General features: G+C 43.6%; 1 protein-coding gene across 2 annotated transcripts in view; it reads left to right on the forward strand.

Moving 5' to 3' along the window:
- Positions 1–25,226, forward strand: part of LOC126187586 (nocturnin) — a 399,558-nt gene that overhangs the window by 207,795 nt on the left and 166,537 nt on the right. The window contains exon 2 of one of the 2 annotated variants that reach the window (XM_049928760.1): positions 19,112–19,457. The exons of the other annotated variant lie outside the window; for it this stretch is intronic. Within the exon in view, the coding sequence (XP_049784717.1) occupies positions 19,270–19,457 (188 nt within the window). The 5' untranslated portion in view covers positions 19,112–19,269. The remainder of the gene's footprint in view (positions 1–19,111; positions 19,458–25,226) is intronic. 2 annotated transcript variants of the gene reach the window in all.

Below are 25,226 nucleotides of genomic sequence, written 5' to 3' on the forward strand. Positions count from 1 at the left end.
GGCGCTCCTGTCTGTGATGCAGTGTCAAGGGTAACCACAGTCATGGTCTCCGAGCTGATAGTCCATGTTGCTGCAAACGTCGTCGAACTGTTCGTGCAGATGGTTGTTGTCTTGCAAACGTCCCCATCTGTTGACTCAGAGATCGAGACGTGGCTGCACGATTCGTTACAGCCATACGGATAAGATGCCTGTCATCTCGACTGCTAGTGATACGAGGCCGTTGGGATCCAGCACTGCCTTCCGTATTACCCTACTGAACCCACCGATTCCATATTCTGCTAACAGTCATTAGATCTCGACCAACGCGAGCAGCAATGTCGCTATACGATAAACCACAATCGCGATAGGCTACAATCCGACCTTTATCAATGTCGGAAACGTGATGGTACGTATTTCTGCTCCTTACACGAGGCATCACAACAACGTTTCACCAGGCAACGCCAGTCAACTGCTGTTTGTGTATGAGAAATCGGTTGGAAACTTTCCTCATGTCAGCACATTGTAGGTGTCGCCACCGGCGCCAGACTTGTTTGAATGATCTGAAAAGTTAATCATTTGCATATCACTAAATCTTCTTCCTGTCGGTTAAATTTCGCGTCTGTAGCACGTCATCTTCGTGGTGTAGCAATTTTAATGGCCAGTAGTGTATGAAAAATATAAGCAGTTTTAGTAAATTCTTTGTCGGGAAGGTGATCATTCCCGCATGACCGCTCACCCTCTGTCTCTTGGGTCTCCACCTGCTGGTTGAAGATAGCCCATTTACCTAACTTTACGCTGCCACAGAACGCAGTCCGGCGTACGCCTGAGCAGCGCTGGGTAGATAACCCGCAGTGCACCGGGTGACCTTGCCGGGGACGCGCCATACCGTTATACCGCATACTGTATGGCTGGGAGGGGGCGGCACGCCAGTGGGCGCTGCCGGAAGGCGCCGGTCGCCGTCTCTTTCGTGTTGTGTTGTGTGGTGATCAGCAGGTATCCCACCATTGGCGGTCGCAGCGACCACAGTACAAGAGAAACAAGCAGTCGGATGTTACGATAAACGGCGGAATCACCAGAGTGCCGTGAAATTCATTTGGGGAGTAGCTGCTATCCGTGTAAATAGATGTTTGGATGGTTAGTTATTTGCATGAAACTTCCTGGCAGATTAAAACTTTGTGTCAAACCGGGCCTCGAACCCGGAACTCCACCTTAAACGGTCAGTGCTCTTACCTACTTTGTATCCAGAACGTAAGCAAGAAGTTAAGGCGGTCGAGTGTGAGTCCGTGTAGATGATTCATTCGTTAAGAGTATTGCCCGAAAAAGGTACAGTTCCACAATCGGTTCTTGATCCAGTACACAGGTTTAAACTGCTAGGGAATTTCAAAATCGCACCATTCCGTTAAAGAGTGAAAGAATATGTCTAGTTACCTGCGTGCTTGATCTCTCGATATGGTGAGTAACGAGTCACTCACGTTACAATTATTAGACGTTTTCTCGGTACCGAATTAGCAACATGCTGACCACAATAATATTTTCACTTTTCAGCGTAGTGCGGCAGGTCAAAACTGCCAATCCGAGATTCGAATTCAGGACATTTGCCTTTCGTGGGCAATTGCTCTGTCAACTCAGTTACGCAAGCACGATTCGTGACCCGTCCTCACAGCCTTACTTCCGCCAGTGCCTTGCCCTCTGCCTTTCAAATGGCTCTGTGCACTATGAGACTTAACATCTGAGATCATCAGTCCCCTAGAACTTAGAACTACTTATACCTGACTAACCTAAGGACGTCACAGATATCCATGCCCGAGGCAGGATTCGAACCTGCGGACGTAGCGGTCGCGCTGTTCCATACTGAAGCACCTAGAGCCGCTCGGTCACACCGGCCGGCCCTTCTGCCTTCCAAACTTTAAATGCTGACTATTTACATGACTATTTAGTTCTAAGTCCATATTCCCTATCCCCTCCCAATCTCTCTCTCTCTCTCTCTCTCTCTCTCTCTCTCTCTCTCTCTCTCTCTCTCTCTCTCTGTCCACCTCCCTATCAACAAACACAGACACACACATACATAAACATGTGACGTAAAATCAATCTTTTATGACATTCAAATAATAAAAAACTAACAATTACTTGGCGAATGTTAGTACAGTGCTGTTTTTAAGCTTGCGCTCCTCATCATGTACAGTTTACATATACGCTCTGTAGCGATGTTAAAATGTCGCATATCTTCTAGAAGAAACAATGTACAATGAGGATACTACTATCGACCAGCAGGAAACTCAGCTTTTTTAAGCACTCGATTCTTACTAGCGACGCGCACCACACTTCACCAGTTCTCCCATGTATCTGACGTTCTGGAACCACACCAACGTCTTAATGTTTTAAAGTGTGCTTAAGGCGTTGCCATTTTTGCATACTCGCATCTGTACCTAATTACCATGCGAATGCTTCGCTCCACACACCTGCTGTTGCTCAACGCTGATCATGAGCGCGATCTGCTAGTTTCTGATAGCTCCATATGCTGTTAAAATCCAACGTAGCTTACGGCCCACACCACTCGTAAGTTCTTCTCTGGTATTCGTGACATGACGGAAAGAGGTTTATCTGAATCAGTATATTCGTAATAGTTTAACCCGATGTTGTTGAATGAAGACCTGAAATTGCACAGCTTCAAAGATAAAATGACCACCCATCTGGATCCAACGATTTCACTATGATGAGATGCTCAGAGATATTTTTTCCTTTCTTTTTTTTTAATTTATTATCTTCTGTCTCATAGTTCCAACAGCTATTAGCTATAAGTTACCACCCATAATGTCGTTACAGACATTTCATTGTGGCCACAACGGGCAAAAAATTAACCGTTTCCAGAAAACGTGACCCCAAAACAGTGTATCACCGCCTCTGGTCTTCATAATGGGCTTAATGCGGCGAGGAACAGAGTCCACAATTATCATCAGGTATGTCACATCCAGCTGAAGCCACTCGCAGAAGGCTAGATCTCATAGAGCTGACAAACAGCGTCGATGAGGATTGCTGCGTTTCATCCACTGTTCCAAATACTTCCAGACATTTTCTGTGGGATTATGGTCCAGTTATTTAGCCGTTCAGTGTGCTTTGGTGTCTGAGTATCTGTAAAACCAGGAATGCATGCATGCAGATCTGTTGTCATCGAAGACGGGAGTTTCCGTAGCATAATCATGAACATATAAAAGAAAGTGTAGCACTTGTTGAGAATGCTGAAATAAACGCCTTGCCCCGTGTTCACGGTCACCTGAATGAGCTGCACCAAGTGTGGTGCAAAAAACATCACAGAACTAACCACGGCTCAGATTGCATCCTCCATACACTGTGGGTTAAATGACTCATTGGGCCGTCTGTGCATTCGACGTCTTGCATCATTTGAAAAAAGAAGCGAAATCGCGACACTTCTGAAAAAACTACACGCCTGCAGTCAGCTGCTTCCCAGTTTCTGTGTTGTTTCACCCGCTGGAGACGTGCAGCTATACATACCGCTGTCATCAACGACGTTTGGAGAGGTAAGCCACTCGAAATGTTTGTTGCACGCAGTAACCTTCGCACTCTTCGCTCGGAAAGTAGTTGAGATGGATCTGCATTCACTAACAGCAGCAATTCTTATCTGGTTTGAAGCGCTTTGCCGTTGACAAAGCATTACACTCTTCAGCGGTCCTTCTCGGTTAGGACCCTTTTATGATCAGTGTTGTTACGCCGTACTGCCTCAGTCCGAGCTGTACGTCACTCAAGACACGTTGGACACTCCGCGTTGATAGATCAAGCCGCGAAACTGCATTACTGCCATTTTGTCCTTCTTTGGACCACAACCAGTTTCTGAAAGTCATGCACATTTTAGAAAAACTTTCATTTTAATTGTTGGATAGACCATTGTCCACAGCAAGAGATGGCAGAGGAATTATAGCACACGATTAATCGGACAAAACCTCACTGTTAGACATACCGAAACACGTTTGATTACTGGGCAAACTTCTGCGTTGTCGTCGCTGACTGGCTGCCGCTTGCGACCATACCTCCATAATGGTGCTTTTATAACATTATTCGTAAAATTGACCCCACAGGGTAGGCGAGAGAGCTAATGCGCTGCTTCCTGGACTCGGGTAGGGGCGCTGGCCCCAGATCGAATCCGCCCGGCGGATTGACAACGAGGGCCGGTATGCCGGTCACTGAATGTGGTTTTTAGGCGGTTTTCCACATCCCACTAGGTGAATACTGGGCGGGACCCCACGTTCCGCCTCAGTTACAAGACTCGCAGACATTTGGAAACGTTCGCACTATTCCATGGCTTCCACTAGACGCAGACAGCTCGGGGTCACTAATTCCATTCTGAGGGAGAGTTCGGGGTGGCGGCCGGAAGGGCATCCAGCGACACTCAGCGACTAACACTGCCAAATCAATATTAACACGGCCGACCCTGCGTGAAGTGGGACAAAGGCCCCAAGAAAGAAAGAAAGACAAGCTGTGCCAGGTCGATGTCCCCAATCCCGATCCGAGTTTATTATCTTGTTCACTTTCTGTACATACATGATAACTATGCTGTGGCCCCTCGCGTGTTCCATGATGATAATAGGGCTGCATGAAATCATTTCTGGACTGACGGGCATTCAAACAACAAATCACTGTGGCCCCACTAAGTCAGTCAATCTTAGTCCCACAGAAAATGTCTGGCAATATTTGGAGCAGTGGGTGACACGTAGCTTTCAACAGCCACGTAGATTGTTAGATCTATGGGATCTAATCATCCATCAGTCACTCCAGCTGGTTACAGCATACCTGAAGAAACTTGTGGACGACCTTCTTCTGGGAAATGGGCCATTTTGTGAAGGCTGGCGGTGATATTATACAGTATTAGCACAGTGTCTCCTAGGGGTGATTAATTTTTTGTGCAATATAGTCTGGATCGACGTTATGGATGGTACTTTCACGTTATTGACTGTTCGCACTACGAGACAAAAGCCAATAAATTGAAAGGGAAACGAAAAGTAACGAAGATCTTTGAGCATTTGAACGCAGTCACGTATTCGGATCCAGATGCATGGATCTTTCTTCTCCAAAGCTCTGCAGCTATAGGCCTTCTTTCACGATCCTCGAGTTAATCTGTTGTGAGTACCCCAATTCACGTAAAACTCTTGCGCCTAGGTCGTCAGTAGCTTTGCAGAACTTATGAGTGGTTTGGACCGCAGGCTACTTTGGATTTCTAGCTCAGTAGCTTACCACTTTAGTGCGCTGTCAGGATTGTCCTTGTTTTTACAAATTTCGTGTTTCTTCACGCAGATCCCCAAGTTTCTTTCCTTCTGCTTGAAGAAGAATTTTAAGATCTATTTTGTTGCAATTGAAGACGAGGAATCCATACCGCAGTGGCCGAGAATTAGCGTCATACCACTACGTGTTGTTTATTACTGATTATGCGTGGGCTTGACTGTTGTCATTAAGGTGGTCCTTATATGAGTGTTACATAAAAAGTCAAGTGATTTCAGAACATCCCTCTCCAGTTGCTTTTTTATTTTTTACTTTTGGCATGTTTTGATAATATTCCAAGCTTCATTACAATTAATATTAGCAACGGAATTAAATATTGAAATAAGACTTACATGCTGAAATAAGTGTGTGTTTTTCAACTAAATAAACACCCTAAATCAACTTGGCAGAAATTTAAGAATTACTATATAACTGAATATTCAAAATCAATTTTAGTTTAGAACAAATTTCTTTCCGTTTTTTTTTCAGTCAGGGCATTTTCTCCAGTGGTCTTGCACTCATCAAAAATTACTTCTTTTTGTTCATCATCGGCTGTTAACAACCCATTGAAATCTTACATTAACTTCACTCATCTTTCCGCCATATCGTATTTCACCTTAAGGTTTTTCGTAGCCTTTTTGGCGTTGATGCAGGAAGTGTTTGAATCCCAAGAAACAGGAACCTTATTTAAGGATTCTAAAGCTGTACTTAACTTCTTCAGCGTCCAAACACTTAACTGAGATGTATTCATCTGTGCGCTGCAGAATCAGAATTTCTTTCTGGAAACATCCTTGAGGGTGCAATATCCTTTCTTCCAGGACTGCCAGTCCCGCACGTTTCGCTGGAGAGTTTCCGCAAAGTCTGGAAAGCAAGAGATGACATACTGGTGGAAGTAAAGCTGTGAAGATGGCTAACTCAGTCGGTAGAGGACCTGTCCGTGAAAAGCAAAAGTCTCGAATTCGAAGCTCGGTCCAGCACACAGTCTTACACTGAGGTGACAGAAGTCATGGGATACCGCGTAATATCGTGCTGGACGTCCTTTTGCCCGGCGTAGTGTCTGTCCTGGACTCAACAAGTCATTGGAAGTCCCCTGCAGAAATATTCAGCCATGCTGCCCGTATAGACGTCCATTGCGGAAGTGTTGCCGATTCAGGATTACGTAAACGAACTGACCTCTAGATTATGTCCCATACATGTTCGGTCGGATTCATGTTGGGAGATCTGCGTGGCCAAATCATTCGCTCCATTTTCCCAAAATGTTCTTGAAACCAATCGCGAACTATTGTGGCCCAGTGCACCATGTAACTGGAGCATTATCATCGATAACACGAAATCCCTGAATGGAGTCCAAGTAGACGAATGTAACCACTTCCAGTCAATGATCGGATCAGTTGGAGCAGAGGGCCCAGTCCGGCCCATTTAAACATTGAGCAACCACTAGTTTCGACAGTGCCTTGTTGACAACTTGGGCCCGTGACTTCTTGGGGTCTGCGTTATGCTGTTAGCAAAGGGACACGTGTCTACCGTCTTCTGTCATAGTCCACAAACGCCAAATTTCGCCTCAGTGTCCAAGCGGGTACGTTTGTCCTACGTCTCTCGTTGATTTCTGCGGTTATTTCAAGCAGTGTTGCTTGTCTGTTGGCACTGTCAACTCTACGCAAATGCCGCTGCTCTCGGTGGTTAAGTGAATGGCGTCGAACACTGCGTTGTGAGTGGTGATAGGTAATGCCTGAAATTTGATATTCACGCAAACACTTGACACTGTGAATCTCGGAATACTGAATTCCCTAACGATTTCAGAAATGGACTGTCCCATGTGTCCAACTGTAAGTACCAGTCAGCGTTCAAAGTGTGGTAATTCCCATCGTGGGGCCATTATCACGTCGGACAGATTTTCACATGTACACTACCGGCCATTAAAATTGCTACACCACGAAGATGACGTGCTACACACGCGAAATTTAACCGACAGGAAGAAGATGGTGTGATATGCAAATGATTAGCTCTCCAGAGCATTCACTCAAGGTTGGCGCCGGTGGCGACACCTACAAAGTGCTGACATGAGAAAAGTTTCCAAGTGATTTCTCAAACGCAAACAGCAGTTGACCGGCGTTGCCTGGTGAAACGCTGTTGAGATGCCTCGTGTAAGGAGGAGAATTGCGTACCATCACGTTTCCGACTTTGATAAAAGTCGGCTTGTAGAATATCGCGATTGCGGTTTATCGTATAGCGACATTGCTGCTCGCGTTGGTCAAGATCCAATGACTGTTAGCAGAATATGGAATCGGCGGGTTCAGGAGGGTAATACGGAACGACGTGCTGGATCCCAACCGCCTCGTATCACTAGCAGTCGAAATGACAGGCATCTTATCCGCATTGCTGTAACGGATCGTGCACCAACGTCTCGATCCCTGAGTCACCAGAAGGGGACGTTTTCAAGAAAACAACCATCTGCTCGAATAGTTCGACGACGTTTACAGCAGCATGGACTATCAGCTCGGAGACAATGGCTGCGGTTACCCTTGACGCTGCATCACAAACAGGAGCGCCTGGGATGGTGTACTCAACGACGAACCTGGGTGCACGAATGGGAAAACGTCATTTTTTCTGATGAATCCAGGTTATGTTTACAGCATCATGATGGTCGCATCCGTGTTTGGCGACATCGCGGTGAACGCACATTGGAAGCGTGTATTCGTCATCGCCATACTGGCGTATCACCTAGCGTGATGGTATGGGGTGCCATTGGTTACACGTCTCGGTCGCTTCTTGCTCGCATTGACGGCACTTTGAACAGTGGACGTTACATTTCAGATGTGTTACGACCCGTGGCTCTACCCTTCATTGGATCCCTGCGAAATGCTACATTTCAGCAGGATAATGCACGACCGCATGTTGAAGGTCCTGTACGGGTCTTTCTGGATACCGAAAATGTTCGGCTGCTGACCTGGCCAGCACATTCTCCAGATCTCTCACCGATTGAAAACGTCTGGCCAATGGTGGCCGAGCAACTGGCTCGTCACAATACGCCAGTCACTACTCTTGATGAACTGTGGTATCGTGTTGAAGCTGCATGGGCAGCTGTACCTGTACACGCCATCCTAGCTCTCTTTGACTGAATGCCCAGGCGTATCAAGGCCGTTATTACGGCCAGAGGTGGTTGTTATAGGTACTGATCTCAGGATCTATGCACCCAAACTGCGTGAAAATGTAATCACATGCCAGTTCTAGTATAATATATTTGTCCAATGAATACCCGTTTATCATCTGCATTTCTTCTTGGTGTAGCAATTTTAATGGCCAGTAGTGTATCACCTGACAACAGGCAGAAATGACTGCTCCGCCAGTGCACTGCCCTTTTATACCTCGTGTACGGGATATTACTGCAATCTGTACACACCGCCATCCCATTACTTTACAGTGAACTGACATCCTCACAGTAGCTGGCTGTAAGTGACTGGGGAGATAGACAGAAATCTGTTCAGATGCAGTGGCCAGTGTAGCTGGCGGTGCTGTTGCCCTGAGATAGGCGCGTCAGCCAGGGGCGGCGTCGGCGCCACGGCAGATGCGACGCGGAGATGGCGGCTGCCGGCCCTGTGTGGCGGGGTGGGGCGGAGCGGGTGCGGTGTGAGGCGAGTGCCCTCTGGGGCGGTATTCGGCAGTCGCGTCAGGTGCGGCGGGCGGCGGCTGCGGCTGCGGCTACGGGCTGGCAGGGGCGGCTTGCCAGCCGCACAGCACGGCACGTCTGCGGAAGGGAAGGGGACAGAAGGCCGTCCAAGGCCGGCGTGGCGCCCGTCGTTGCAGGGCGCACTGGACAAGCCTACTAACAATGCAGGCGTAGCTGCAATAACATTATCTTGGAACTCTTCCATTTGGTCTGTGTTTGCATAGAAAAACAGTAATATCAGAAGTCGAGTCCGCCTTGATGCAAAACACCTTGTTATTCGTTTATTTCTTTATTATCCCAAACTAGTTTCGGCGACAAATATCACCATCATCCGTGGGGTTTATTAATCTAAAACATGCAGAAAATGGCATGGTTGTACAGACACAGTAAAACATTGTTACATTTTTATAATTCGTCTTTTGAAATATAGTTTTCTATTGATGATGCAAAGCACCTTGTTATTCGTTTATTTCTTTACTATCCCAAACTACTTTCGGCGACAAATATCACCATCATCCGTGGCGTTTATTAATCTAAATCATACAGAAAATGGCTTGGTTGTACAAACACAGTAAAACATCGTTACATTTTTACAATTCGTCTTTTGAAATATAGTTTTCTATTGATACTTTCATACTACCTTATTTGTTGTATGCTACAGCATGTTTTAAGCAATTATTGGCGCTGTTTGCGACTTTTTTTTCTGTTGCTGTCTTTTTACTTAGCGAACATCATGTCATCTGCAACCATATGAGCGGCTGTTAGTAAACGAATACTAAAAGGTGAACTTCGTATGTCAGCAGTATATACTTGGGGTTGTGGTAGTGTTGTGAAAACCAGTTATTTGGTGTTTACTTTGCTGTTGCTTAGCTATTGTGTACTCACGTTCGTTGGGTGGTATGTGGCTGCTTTTATACACAGAAAAACAAAACTTTTGCACTTTCTTTCTGATCCACAATATTACGTCATCTTGCTGTTCGCGTGTGTCGCGAGAGCGTATCGCAATTGGCGAGAAAGGCTATGAAGAACTGTAGCGCGAATTACGACGACTTCTGTTCATTATTTATGTCTCTGTGTGTGATGGGGAAATGGTTCTTTTGCGTGTGGGTGCTTTCTGTTCTGTGGTTCAAATGGCTCTGAGCACTATTGGACTTAACATCTGAGGTCATCAGTCCCCTAGAACTTAGAACTACTTAAACCTAACTAACCTAAGGACATCACACACATCTATGCCCGAGGCAGGATTCGAACCTGCGACCGTAGTGGTCGCGCGGTTCCAGACTGAAGCGCCTAGAACCGCTCGGCCACCAGCGGCCGGCTTCTGTACTGTGTCCCTGGTTAGTTCTCTCAGAGCGGTAAAGAGTGTGTTGTTGCAGAGTGTTGTGTTTTCGTTTATTACATTTTTCCTTTCGACTATAGCCTTTTGTATATAGTAATTTTGTTTTTCTGCGTATAAAGCAGTCACATACCATCCAACGAACGTGAGTACACGAATACCTAAGCAACAGCTCAGTAAACACCAAATAACTGATTTCCGCAACACTACCACACTACCACAACCCCAAGTATATACTGCTGACATACGAAGTTCACCTTTTAGTATTTGTTTACTAACAGCCGCTCACATGGTTGCAGATGACATGATGTTCGCTAAGTAAAAAGACTGCAATAGAAAAAAGTCGCAAACAGGGCCAATAATTGCTTAAAACATGCTGTAACATACAACAAATAAGGTAGTATGAAAGTATCAATAGAAAACTATATTTCAAAAGACGAATTGTAAAAATGTTACAATGTTTTACTGCGTTTGTACAACCATGCCATTTTCTGTATGATTTAGATTAATAAACCCCACTGATGATGGTGATATTTGTCGCCGAAACTAGTTTGGGATAATAAAGAAATAAACGAATAACAAGGTGTTTTGCATCAAGACGGTCTCAACTTCTGATATTACTGCCGTAGCTGCCCCTCTCCCACACAGGAGTAAATCCAGGGGGGGGGGGGGGGGGGGGGGAGGGGACGATGCGAGGTCTGACACCACCCCCAAAACTTTTTTTTTTAATAAAGCGTTTATTTGTTACCATGCAGGGTGGTTAGAAACATTCTGAAAACAGCACTGAAGTCAGCTAATCAGGCCATTCGCGAAAAAAGTGTTCCTCGTTTGGTTTCCTAACACTGAAAAAGAGAGCGATACAAAAATTGGACATGGTACGGTAGTAAGGATGTAACCTGAGCAGCCAAAAGCTGAGCCGTCTCGTGCGTTATCATCTACGCTGTTAGAACAACTGGCACTAATTGTTAATGATGACGTTTGGTGTGTGCGCGCACAACTGCGCGGTCATGAGCGCCCGTACAAAGTTCCATTTTGTACACAGTCAAATGTAGCCACACTCAAGAATGATGATGATGATGATGATGAAATGCTGAGGACAACACAAACACCCTGTCCCCGGGCAGAGAAGATCCCCAGCCTGGCCGGGAATCGAATCCGGGACCCCGTGATTCAGAGGCAGCAACGCTACCCACTAGACACTAATTGTATATGACGGGCCGTTTGAATCTGCGCTCCCAGCAACCTGATTGGCACGCATCAACGCTAAATAACGTGGCGCAGCGTCTAGATTTTTTTCTTGATAATTATTTGTCAGTACAACCTACCCTAGAATACCTTTAGACGATTTTAAGACTCTGCATATCAATTTCCAGATTTCAGAGCCAAGGTTCTGACAGTTAAGTAGCATGCAAGAGTCCCGCAAATGGCAAAGAATACTAGAGTAATTCAAACTACGTTTAACCCAGATTACTCATCACTTTCTTACTCACGGGCTTGCTAATGTTGTTCGTCTTGTGGCCTCACCCATAACATTCCAACAGGATAAGCGCCGAATCGGGGGGTGCAGTGTGAGAGATTTGAAAGGAAAATGCAGAGACTCAATCCAGATATGGTCGGGATCAGCGGAGTGAAAAGGATAGAAGACAATATTTCTTCTCAGAGAAGTATACCATAATATCAACAACAACAAAAACTTGTACAACGCAAGTAGGATTCGTTATGAATAGGAAGGTAGACAAAGAGTAAGTTACTGTGAGCAGTTCAGTGACATCTACAGCAAACCAACACCGAGAACAATGGTTCAGGTATACATGCCGATGTCACATCCAGAAGATGAGGAGACAAAGTATATGAGGATTTTGAAAGGGGAATTCAGTACCTAAAAGAAGATGGAAATCTAATACTTATGAGAGACTGCAAAACGATTGCAGGGGAAGGAGTAGAAGGATCACGGGAGAATATGAACTTGGCACTAGTAATGAGAAAGGAGAAAGACCGAGTTCAGTAATAAATTTTAGCTAGTAATATGGAATACTCTGTTCAAGAATCAGAAGAGGAAGAGGTATACCAGGTAAAGGAAGATTTCAGTTAGATTACATCATGGTCAGGCAGAGATTCAGAAACCAGATATTGAACTGAAGGTGTTCCCAGGGCCACATACAGACTCATATCACAATTTGGTAATGACGAAGAGCAGGCTGAAGTTAAAAGAATAATCAGGAAGAATCAGTGTGCAAATGAGTGGGATACTAAAGTGTTAAGGAATGAAGAGATACGCTTGAGGGTCTCTGAGTCTATAGATACTACGATATTAAATAGCTCAGTAGGCAATTCAGTTGAAGAGGAATAGATATCTCTTTAAAGGAAACTCACAAAAGTTGGAAACAAAATCGTAGGTACAAGGAAGGTAACTTAGAAGAAATCATGGCTGACAGAAGAAATGTTTCAGTTGATTGACAAAAGAAGGAACTACAAAAATGTTCAGGGTTCAGTACTACAGAAATACAAGTCACTTAGGAACAAAATACATATGAAGTGCAGGGAAGATCAGGCAAAATGACAGCGTCAAAAGAAATGTGAATTAGTCGAAAAAGAAATGATGGTTGGAATGACGGATTCAACGTACAGAAAAGTCAAAACAATCTTCGATGAACTTAAAATCAATGACGGTAACATTAAGACTGCAATGGAAAATCCACTGTAAAATGCAAAGGAGAAAGCGTATAGGTGGAAAGAGTACACAGAAGTCCTCTACGATGATGGAAGACTTACCTGGCGACGTGATAGAAACAACAGTTGTTAGGAAAGGGATAAGCTATCCAGTAGCAGAATCCGAGTTTAAAAGAGCTTTCGATGACTGAAGACCAAGTAAAGCAGAACGGATACATAACATTCAATCGGAATTTCTAAATTCATTGGGGAAAGGGGCAACAAAACAATTATTCACCTCGGTTTGTAGAATGTATGAGTCTGGCGATATACCACCTGATTTTCGGAAAACATTATCCACACAGTTCTGTAGATAGCAAGAGCCAAAAAGTGCCAGAATTATGGCACAATCAGCTTAACTGCTCAAGCATCCAAGTTGCTGACAAGAATAATATACAGAAGAATGGAAAAGAAAATTGAGGATGTGTTAGATGACGATCAGCTTGGCTTTAGAAAAGGTAAAGGCACCAGAAAGGCAGTTCTCACTTTGCGGTTAATAATGGAAGCAAGACTCAGGAATATTCAAGACACTTTCATTGGATTTGTTCATTTGGAAAAAGGCTTCAACAATGTAAAATGATATGAGATGCTGAAAATTCCGAGAAAAATTGGGGTAAGCTAAAGGTAAAGATGGGTAATATGCAATATGTGCAAGAACCATGAGGGAAGAATAAGCTGGAAGACAAAGAACGAAATACTCATTAAAAAGAGTGTAAGGCATGGGAGTACTCTTTCAACTCTATTGCTCAATTTATAGATCTAAAAAGCAGTGATAGAAATAAAATAAAGATTCAAAAGTTGGATTATAATTCAGGCTGAAAGGATATGAATGATAAGATACGCTGATGACATTGCTATCCTCAGCAAAAGTGAAGAAGAACTGCAGGGTCTACTGAACTGAATGAAGAGTCTAATGAGTGTAGAATATGGATTAAGAGTAAATCGATGACAGACGAAAGTAATGAGAAGTAGCAGATATGAGAGCAGCGAGGGACTTAACATTACAATTGGTGATCACGAAGTTAAGGAATTCTGCTATCTAGACAGCAAAATAATCCATGACGGATGGAGCAAGGAGGGCATAAAAAGCAAACTAGCACTGGCGAAAAAGGCATACCTGGACAAGGGAAGTCTGCTAATATCAAACTTAGGTCTTAACTCGAGGAATAAATTTCTGAGAATGTATGTTGGAACACAGCTCTGTACGATTGTGAGACATGGGATGTAAGAACACCATAATAGACGAGAATCCGTTTGAGAGGTGGTGCTACAGAAGTATGTTGAAAATTAGGTGTACGGGTAAGATAAGGAATGATGAGGTTCTCCGTAGAATCGGCGAGGAAAGGAACGAGCTGCAGAGGGTAAAAACTGTAGAGGAAGACGGAGATTGGAATACGTCCAGCAAATAACTGAGAACGTAGGTTGCAAGTGCCACTCTGAGATGAAAAGGTTGGCACAGGAGACGAATTCGCGCTAGAACGCATCAAATCAGTCAGAAGGCTGAATACTCATAAAAAAAGGAGTCATAACCACACCCTAATCTACCAGCTGATAATAAATCTGATATGTCTCATGAATCCACAGGCGATGGGCACACTATTAACAAGAGGGAAATCTGACTTCGCGAACGTAGCCGAAACGGTTCAAATAAACAGCGTTCCTCTCTTTACACGCCCGTATAGCCATAGCATACAACCGTAGTGCTAAGTGGAATACTGGTAGTTGTGAGTGCCCACTTCAGTTTTATTTTGTGAAAATTGTAGCGTACTGTAATTGTAAGAGTTTTTTTGCTGTTACAGTTCTTAAATTCATTGCGTAACAGTGGTATTACTCCACTTATCTGACGTACAGTATGCTTTTCAAATGCCATTTTTTAAACTGCAATTTCTTGGACGTGTACTGCTGACTGATATAAACAAATTATTACTGTCACATTAATATATTGGGTATACGTTTTAAGTATTTGAACACTTTTTATTTATGTATTTAACTACTAGCTCAGGCCCGCTGCTTCGTTCGCGTACACTCTATGGTCTGCACAGATTTGTTTTGTTTTTCTCTAACCGAGTATTTATGTTGTTCACAAGTTGCAACACCGTCTAAACTTTTCATAGTAGTTAAGACCATAGAAGCATGGTCTTTTCCGAATGTACTTCTGACCAAAAAGCGATTCTGATAGCTGGAGTCTGTTTCTATTAAATATGCCTTTGCGTGCTTGTGGCGATATATCCTTAAAAAACTTTCATCTTCTAACACTTCTTCCTTACATCTAAGGGAGAAGCGAAATACCAGTTTTCATGTATTTAGTTTTTTTAATATAACAAAATATGTCTTTAAAAATTTTCATCTCCTATTTCATCTCCTTGGGGGCTGAATCACCAAAAACAGTGAAACACGTATTTTTCTATATTTAACAGAGATACCAAAAACAAATTTTCGCATATTTAGCAATGCTTTCACAATGAAATAATTTCATAAAACTTTTCATCCCCTGTTTCTCCACCTTAGCAGTGAAATTTCGAATAATCCCTTAGTAAACGATGCCTACAGCATAAGATCAACACCGTCTCCTAATTTCAAGTTTCTATCCTTAGCAGTTTGGGCTGGGTGATGATTGCCCCAGTTCACACCCTTATGGTTTGAATTTTCAAAAACAGTGAAACGTGTATTTTTTTCATTTCTAACCGAGAAGCCAAATACTAATTTTGAAAGATTTAGCTTTAAAAATGTTTTCACAATGAAATATCTTCATAACACGTTTCATCCCCTATTTCACCCCCTTAGGGGTTGAATTTCCAAAACAGAGAATTGATTTTTTTTTAATTCTAACAGAGAAGTCAAATAAAAAATTTCATACATTTAGCTTCTAAAATGCTTGCATAGTGAAATATTTTCATAAAAATTTCCAACCACTATTTCACCTCCATAGGGGTTCAATTTCCCATTTATTTTCAAGGAATCTACAACAAATAAAGAAAGCACAGCATGACAATTCAGTATGGTAAGATTTCAGCTAGCTAAATACTGTTATTTCTCCATATTGTCACCATCATTTGTTATGCACTTTTGCCAACGATGGACAAGAGGAACCTGCACGCCGGGCTCGTGAAAATCTGAACCAGTTGAGGCTAGCCACTGCCACACATCTTCGGCAGCATCTTAGTTTCACAAGTCGTTCATCTTTCTTAGGCCCAAACAGATGGAAGTCTAGAGGTGTCAAAATAGGGCGTTGCTGTAGAGGTGGTAGCCAAAGGTAATGTGTTTCATAGTCGAAAAACAGCTGTGGTGCCTGTTGTTGTCCTATTGCAAGCGGAATTTGTCTTCTTCTTAGGATTGACTAGAGAACTGGAAATTCAACCTAGTCCTTGACGTCTTGTAGCGTTCTGAATTGACAGTTGCTTTAAATTTCAAAACATCCAAAAGCATGACACTATCCATTCCAGAACTCTGTTTACATTTTGCCTGTACGTGATAGTATCATTGGGTTCTTTCTCGATGGTGTCTTCGAGTTCTTTCTCAATGAACTGTCCTTCGGATCCCGGCTCGTAGTGCTGACTGCATGCGTCATCTCTGGCGATTATGAAGTTCGGAAAATTATTACTTTCAGCTTCTTACTGGTGCAGCAAGACCCAACAAATTTTCATTCGAAAACTTGTTCTGGTTTTGTGTAAGAGTAACCACTCACATAAACCGAAATATTCATGAAATCTTCTTGTAGTGTCGTTTTGTCGCAACACTTCGACGAGTTTCTTATTTAAGATTAAGGGTAAGAAACTCTCCGAAACGTTGCGACTCGGATGACAACTTGAGAAGGTTTCGTTAAGAATGCATTCCAAATCGAAATATTGTTGACAGAAATGTTTTGCATAAATGGCATCGGTCAGATCCTGTTTGCAAGGTGAGCAGCAGTATTATGATTCTGGAATGATAACAGAGCTGCAAGATGAGCAAGGATAGCACAACACAGTCTGTTATCTGCGGTCGTCATTCAAGAGGATTAACTGATACAGGGAGACCGATAAAAATTGCATTTATTCTTAATGCATTTCAAATCACACGATCCAATGATTTAAAAATACTGATTCCACTGAATATGAAATAAAACGGAGGAACAACTGTGCAATGTTTTTGCTACGCACGGACTGTTCACCTACATAAAGCAAAGTGGTGTGCTGCAGCAACAGTGACCGTGGCGCAGCGCGAGCGCTGTAGAAATGCCAGAAAATGTGCGTGGCACTTTTCTGAATCCTTATGAAAACAACAGTAACTATTTCGCGTTGATGTCACGATTAAATTTAATAAGTCTTCATGCAAAGGCTTGTCTTCCATGTCATATGACTCGTTTGGTCTCTAACACGACTCACCTAGAAGTGACTTCTCGTTAGACTGCGAAAACCGTTAGTCTTCTTCGATGTTTGGCTGGGGAGAATCTCCTGTAACTGCTCCTCCGATGTTGCCAACCCATTTACCTTGTAGACACGCTCTGTCTTCGCGGAAGGCAGAAGAATTTGGCTCTGTTAAGCACGAGGCTTGTGACTGACTTTATTTTTGTCTTCTCTACCTAGTTGTAACTTAACAGCCTGGCTCCCACTTCCTGTCTAAAGAAGTGGCCATTGTGTAAAATCCCCTCGACGCGGAACCAAGGGCCACGTGTTGCCAAATATGCTCCATGGTGTTACCTCCCTCGCCTACGTCATAGTTTCGAAACTGCAGCTGTAAATACTGTACATTACCGTACGTACAACTGTTTTGAAACGAGTGAGAATGTTTGTATCAGTACAAGGTGCGGGGCGTAGTAACATTCTATACAAACTGATATGCTTACAGTGCTTATGGTACTAAACAATATAACAATTGACATTTCACACTTATCTGCCCTATAGCACCAACTGTTGCCAGTCTACCACATATCAGAGCTCTCTCCCTCCACCTTGTCTAAACATCTTTCTATTCATATCATGACGGCCAATTCTCAAATCGATTCAATCCTATAGTCTTCTCCTCCCCTCCCTCCTCCTCCGGACACCATTTACCGTCATCTACTATTGAGCCGTTTTTTTATATATATACTCTACGACAGTTATGATCTTTAACCTTCCTTCATCCATCTAAACCTTCCGAGTGCAGATCCGTCAGCTGTCAATGAATACGTTTTTCCTCAAATGACATCCCGTTTATACACAATCTTCCTTGCATTTTTCATATTACTTATTAAATTTAAAAACGATAAAACCTGTAGCAGTTCTTTTCTTCGGGTAGGCATCACCAAAAAACTTAATCTTTCAAATAATTCTAAAAACACACGTAAATTTTTCTCTTTTATATATGTATTCTATCAAGTTATCAACTAAAACCATTAGGCTGATGAACAGAAAGTCAAACTAAGCGAGGGGTATGAAACAATAATAAAAGAAATTCAGTGAATTTCAGTTATTTTCTGGGTCTACCGGTCGTTGAAAGTGTGATTCAATGAGCACCCATGTAACAAAACCGCTAGAATTTAATAACCGTTTCAAGAATTTCAGGAGCTTCTCAGCAAACGACAGTAGGCAAAAGGGCAGATATTTCGATATGTCGTTATAAACGAAATGTTTTCTCTACCAACGTACTGGCGCTAGATTGAATATAAATAGAACACATATAGAGATAACTGCAACTCAGTTATGAAATATTTGCTCATTTCCATAAACTACTTTTCAAGCCTTTCCAGGCTGATATTCCGATAGGATATGCAGAAGTTACTTAGCTACTGACGCTAAATATTTTTTTCTATTGTAAATGGAACGAAATACTCGTTCCAATGAAAACGCTGCCCGTAAGTTTTATGAGGTGGATACGTCTGTAAAGAGATGCTTTGATAGTGCCAAATGCCGCAGCCAGTTGGGAGTGGATGCTGGAAGCTGAACTAGATTTCTCTGTTAGGAATACTACGATGGTGGTGCAAGTGAAACAAAACCTGGAGTACAGGCACTGATCACTTTATTTCTCGATCGAAAATGCGCACTTCCTGTCACTAACGGCCGGAATACGACCGAATACAATTCCTCTTCACATGTTGCCCAAAACCTTTGACACTTTGCGCGGAAACGAACCTCGTGGACGGCTTGAGTGAGTGCTGGGATGGAGGTTTATAGTTGGTCGGGTGCTGACAGGTAAGGCAGCCACCCGCGCTCGTGTCCAGCGACTTCCAGTGGAGCATGCGCATCAGCTTCGGCTCTCCGCGGTTCGCCGCCCCCTTCTTGTGACCCGCCGCGTCCACTTCCGCCGCCTCCGCCTCCACCGCCGCCTCCGCCGCCCCCACCTGCCAGCCATGAGCCTGCTGCTGCACGCCAGACCCGCCTGCGCGCTGGCTGCCCGCTGGGTGCCGGCCGCCGTCGCCGCCCCCGCAGCCGCCGCCCCCACAGCCTCCATAGCCGCCACCTGCTCCTGCAGTTGCCGCAGAGCCGTCACTACCGCCGCCAGCGCCGCCCCCGCACAGGCGCCGCTCGCCCTGCCCAGGTGAGCCCGTCGTCACTATGGCAGCATACGAGGATGTCTCCTCCTGGTTCACTGGCGACGTGACGATACTCATCACTGTCTTGAAATAACTACTGGCGACCATTGCGTTGGTTACGCTTAATGATCATAGTTTTTTATTGACACTTATTTGTTTTGATTAGTTCCTACGCAATGTTTAACATACAATGAATTGAGAATGTCTTGGACGCAGATTAATGTATTGATGCATTCTGATACACCATTATCAGAGATGGCTGTGTGTAAGAAAATAGAAATTCCATAAGAAAAAGATTATTCAGAAAATATTTGAACTGTGGACAGCAGTTCCATCAATATTTACAGTGAACTATAAAAGCATACAACACAAAAGTGAGCAGATAAGGTTCTGAAAATACAGCTCTCATATACGTGGAACCAGGTGACAAACTGAACGCAAATCGAGGACGTAGTGGTAAGAAAAACAGTTGCTGTCAGTAGATGGTTTTAGCAGCCATACAGACAACAGTTGGATATTAAAGAGCGTAATCATAGGACAGGGCACAAAGAACATCGATTGTATGAAACTGAAAGTAATGGAGGGACCATGGAGGCCTAAAACTACAGGATGCCCTAAAATTCCTCTTACAAACTTCTAGCACCTGTAGGGGGAATTGAGTAGATAATATTTTGAATTTAATCCCTTGTGAGGAAACGTACAGCTTCCATGCTACAATCATTCGAAAACATATTGGTAACGCGACCACTTTTATAAGTAATTTATAATGCATGACCCATCACTTGTCTTACAATTCCACTCATTAATAACTGAAGTTATAAAAATGAAACCTAATCGGTTTTCACAAACGCTGTTATTTACAGTTAAACTTAACCGTTTCTGTCCTTTTAGAAGGATGGTTAGCATTCTTATCCTCTACAACTAAGGTTCGGTATGGCGACTACCAAGTTCGGTGCACACATTGTACCTGCGAATGATGTCGTGGTACCCACGCATTATCATACCTCGTGTCTCAGTAGTCTGTCCAGCAGCGACCTCAATTCGAGCTATCAGATCTTCTTTTCTCTATATAGGAGTCTCAGAAACCAAACTCTTCATTCGACCCCAGAGGAAAAAGTCCAATGGAATCAAAACCGAAGATCGTGGAGACCAAGTGATTGGACCACCTCGGCCTATCCAGCTGTATCCGAATCATTAGTCCAAATGTTCCCGAAAATGACGTGAAAAGTGAGCGGATGTGCCGTCATGCTGTAACCACATGTCCTGACGGACATTTACTGGCACGGCATCAAGCGTGACGCGCAATTCTTTTTTGTAGTAGGACAAATAGATGGGGCCCGTGAGCTTCGATGGGAGCCTGTACGGTCCAATCACATGACCATCCAGCACACCTGCTTATAGATTGATACCAAATCTGTGTTGGAATCCCTGGACATGTGTGACATGTGGGTTTTCGTCTGCCCAGGCATGGCTGCTTAGAAAATTGAGAGCACAATCTCGAACAAATTTACGTTATTCTGTGAAGAGAAAGCACCTTGGAAATACTAGGGTCTCATTGATGCAGCAGCACAGAAAATGTGCACAAAACTTAATGCTTAGTGCAGAACCGGCTGGCATTAGTGACTGTATCCTTTGTAGGCGGTATGGATGGAGTTGTTGGTGATGTAGAACATACCAGGCAGTGCTGGAAGAGCAACTGCCCTTGTACTCGTTGACGAATTCCCTTCAACTTGATGCAGTACGTTATCTTCCAGTTCGGGTGCGCGGCGTCTCCTTGGAGCACCTCAGTCACGCCTGCTGACAGTCAAGGTACCGTTTCTCGAAGCCGCCGCGCAATTGTGGCGAAAACGGTATGCGATGGAGTCCGGCGTTGTGGAGAACGATCTCGATAAAGGCGACGAGCAGCTCGTCCACTGCCGTGAGCTTCGTCATTCAGGATGATAGTGCAGTGTATTCTGCAAACGTGTACCCAATCATGCCGCTCTGACACTTACAGACATGTGAATGAGGAGGGAAGAAGGTCAGAGATGGAGAACAGACGTCGAATGATATCATCCGATCCGCCTTAACCAACCCCCCCCCCTTCCCCCCTCCGCCAGCACGACTACCCTGTTGCATACCTAACAAACATGTTTTCAAACGTCTAGAGCAGAGAAACGGTATGTTTCAGGTCAACTTTTTTGTGGCAGTTTGCTAATACACAGCGTCACTAGTTCAGATCCGGTCCAACTGTCTCGGTGGACAAGTGAGAGAATGCTCAAAGCAACGGCTGAAAAACAGCCGAGCATAGCACGTTGAAGGTGTGGCGGTGGAACTTTAAGTTCCGTGCCACCCTCCGACGGTGGAAGTACATATGAGGGGTGCAGTAATGCGCCATCTCTATGATCAAAGAAAAAAGTGTCTGGACGAGAACAGGCCACTGCTAGTGAATGTACGAAAACGGACAGAAAAAAACGTGGTCGTATTGCCAGGTTATCGGTTCCTATTCAAAATATATGTACTTACTTCCCTCTAAGTATGAATGGGAATTTCCGAATACCCTGTTCATGCAATGTGGATAGCAGTTTCCCTTAGTACTTACAATGAACCACAGGAAGAAGACAAACAAAAGCGGTCACAAAAGGTACGGAAAATATAGCTCTAGTGCATGTAGAGCCAGGTGTCCAAGTGACCGTAAACCGCATACGTAGTGATAATTGCCGTCAACAGGTGACGTTTGTAACCGTACAGAGTAGATTGGCTATCTAACAGCGCAACCACATGGAAAGGGTACAACGAAAATATCAATTCTGTGTTGTATGATCTTGAAAGTCATAGAGTCGTAAAACTATAAAAATACCGATTTGTAATGTATAGACTGAAAATAAATATAATAAAGTACACAGACTTCATGCAGGATATTAGCTGTTAAAAATTACAAAACGAGAGGAATTACTAAATAAAAATTGTTCATAGCTTGCATGTAAGTTTTCATTTAGCTGTATAATCAATTTTTTCTTCATTTTACGTTTTAACGTAGTTACGTCACATGCTTTTACGATACTAATGTATTTGATTTTCATTTTACGGGTGGATATCGTTGTTAAAAAATTACGTTATCAATGCCTATAGTCCGCCCCGATAGCTGACTGGTCAGCGCGGCGGTCTGTCAAGCAAAGGAGCCCGGGTTCGATTCCCGGTTGGGTCGGAGATTTTCTCCACTCAGAGACTAGGTGTTGTGTTGTCCTCATTATCATTTCCTCATCATCAGTGGAAGGCAACGGGAAACCACCAATGGAATCACTTCACTAGACGCTCATGCGGTGGATCTCTCTGACGACGCTTCCCCCATGACAAGACCTGCTGTAAGGCAGAACACAAACTTTAATGCCTATATTGCTTGCGCAGCTACGTCATATGTATTCTAATCGTTCATGAAACAATGTCATAAACTTCCTGCATTTATATCTTACACTTCATTTTAATGTGTGTTTCATTTAATAATTCCTCTCCTTTCGTAATTTTTGACAGCTAAAATCCTGCATGAAGTCTGTATCTTCTACATCTACATCTACATCCATACTCAGCAAGCCACCTGACGGTGTGTGGCAGAGCGTACCCTGAGTACCTCTATCGGTTGATTGTGTTTATTCATTTTCAATCTGTGCATTAGATAATCTGCGCTTCTGTAGTTTTACGCCTCCATGGTTCCTCCATTACTTTCAATTTCATATGGTACACAATCGATATACTCTTTCTATGCTTTCCTAGAGGTTACGCTCTTTCATAGCCAACTATTGTCTGTATGGTTGCTAACGTCACCTGTTGACGGCAATTATCACTACGTATGCGGTTTACGGTCACTTGGGCACCTGGCTCTACATGCACTAGAGCTATATTTTCCGTACCTTTTGTGACCGCTTTTGTGTCTCTTCTTCCTGTGCTTCATTGCAAGTACTAAGGGAAACTGCTATCCACATTGCATGCACAGGGTATTCGGAAATTCCCATTCATACTTAGAGGGAAGTAAGTACATATATTTTGGATAGGAACCGATGACCTGGCAATACGACCACGTTTTTTTCTGTCCGTTTTCGTACATTCACTAGCAGTGGCCTGTTTTTTGTTTGATCATAGAGATGGCTACGTTCTCGATTTACGAACTGTTTGGCACCTGCCTGCAGTTATATTAGAGCTATATTTTCAGTACCATATCTGTAAGTTCTCATGCTCATAGTACATACATTTTCCTGAGACATCATTTTTCAAGGTGGTTGTTGTTGTGGTTTGATGCAGCTCTCCATGCTACTCTATCCTGTGCACGCTTCTTCATCTCCCAGTATCTACTGCAACCTGCATCCTTCTGAATCTGTTTAGTGTATTCATCTCTTGGTCTCCCTCTACCATTTTTACCCCCCCGCACTGCCCTCCAATACTAAACTGCTGACCCCTTGATGCCTCAGAATATGTCGTACCAACCGATCCCTTCTTCTAGTCAAGTTCTACCCCAAATTTCTCTTCTCTCCAATTCTATTCAATACCTCCTCATTAGTTATGTGATCTACCCATCTAACCTTCAGCATCCTACTGTAGCACCACATTTCGAAAGCTTCTATTTTCTTCCTGTCCAAACTACTTATCGTCGATGTTTCACTTCCATACATGGCTACACTCCATACAAATACTTTCGGAAACGACTTCCTGACACTTACATCTATACTCATCATCAGTTATTTTGCTCCCCAAATAGCAAAAGTCCTTCACTACTTTAAGTGACTCATTTCCTAATCTAATTCCCTCAGCATCGCCCGACTTAATTCGACTACATTCCATTATCCTCGTTTCGTTTTTGTTGATGTTCATCTTATACTCTCGTTTCAAGGCACTGTCCATTCCATGCAAGTGCTCTTCAAAGTCCTTTGCTATCTCTGACAGAATTACAATATCATCGGCGAACCTCAAAGTTTTAATTTCTTCTCCATGGATTTTAATTCCTACTCCGAATTTTTCTTTTGTTTCCTTTATTGGTTGCTGAATATACAGACTGAATAACATCGGGGATAGGCTACAACCCTGTTTCACTCCCTTCCCAACCACTGCTTCCCTTTCATGCCGCTCGACTCTTACAACTGCCATCTGGTTTCTGTAGAAATTGTAAACAGCCTTTCGCTCCTTGTATTTTACTCCTGTCACCTTCAGAATTTGAAAGAGAGTATTCCAGTCAACATTGTCAAAAGCTTTCTCTAGGTCTACAAATCCTAGAAACGTAGATTTGCCTTTCATTAATCTATCTTCTAAGATAAATAGTAGGGTCAGTATTGCCTCACGTGTTCCAACATTTCCACGGAAACCAAACTGATCTTCTACGAGGTCGGCTTCTACCAGTTTTTCCATTCGTGTTAGGTATTTCTTTGTTTTTACCACCAAGACCTTTCACAATTCATTAGATGTCTGTTCTGAACGGTGAGCTGCCTCCTAGAAACAAGCATTTCTCTATCAAATTAGGAAAGAACACAGATGTTTGCCACACCACAGGTTAGTAACACATAACGCGTAGACAAGTGATGCCAGATGTTCGTAAGGTCCCCGTTTTGGAGAGGTATTGCAAGAGAAATGTGTAGGTGTTCGCTTGCTGCATTATCAAGAACGTGTAGCTGCCAGAGTTTTCCTGTTACAACGTGAAACCCCGAGGCTCACTGGAGTTTGTTCCTGCCCCCCCCCCCCCCCCCCCCCCGTCCCTCACCACAAGGGCGACGGCCACAGGCCACAGAGGAGAGGAGAGCGGGCGGCGGCAG

Source organism: Schistocerca cancellata, chromosome 5 (assembly GCF_023864275.1).
Source record: "Schistocerca cancellata isolate TAMUIC-IGC-003103 chromosome 5, iqSchCanc2.1, whole genome shotgun sequence".
NCBI classification, from domain to species: domain Eukaryota; kingdom Metazoa; phylum Arthropoda; class Insecta; order Orthoptera; family Acrididae; genus Schistocerca; species Schistocerca cancellata.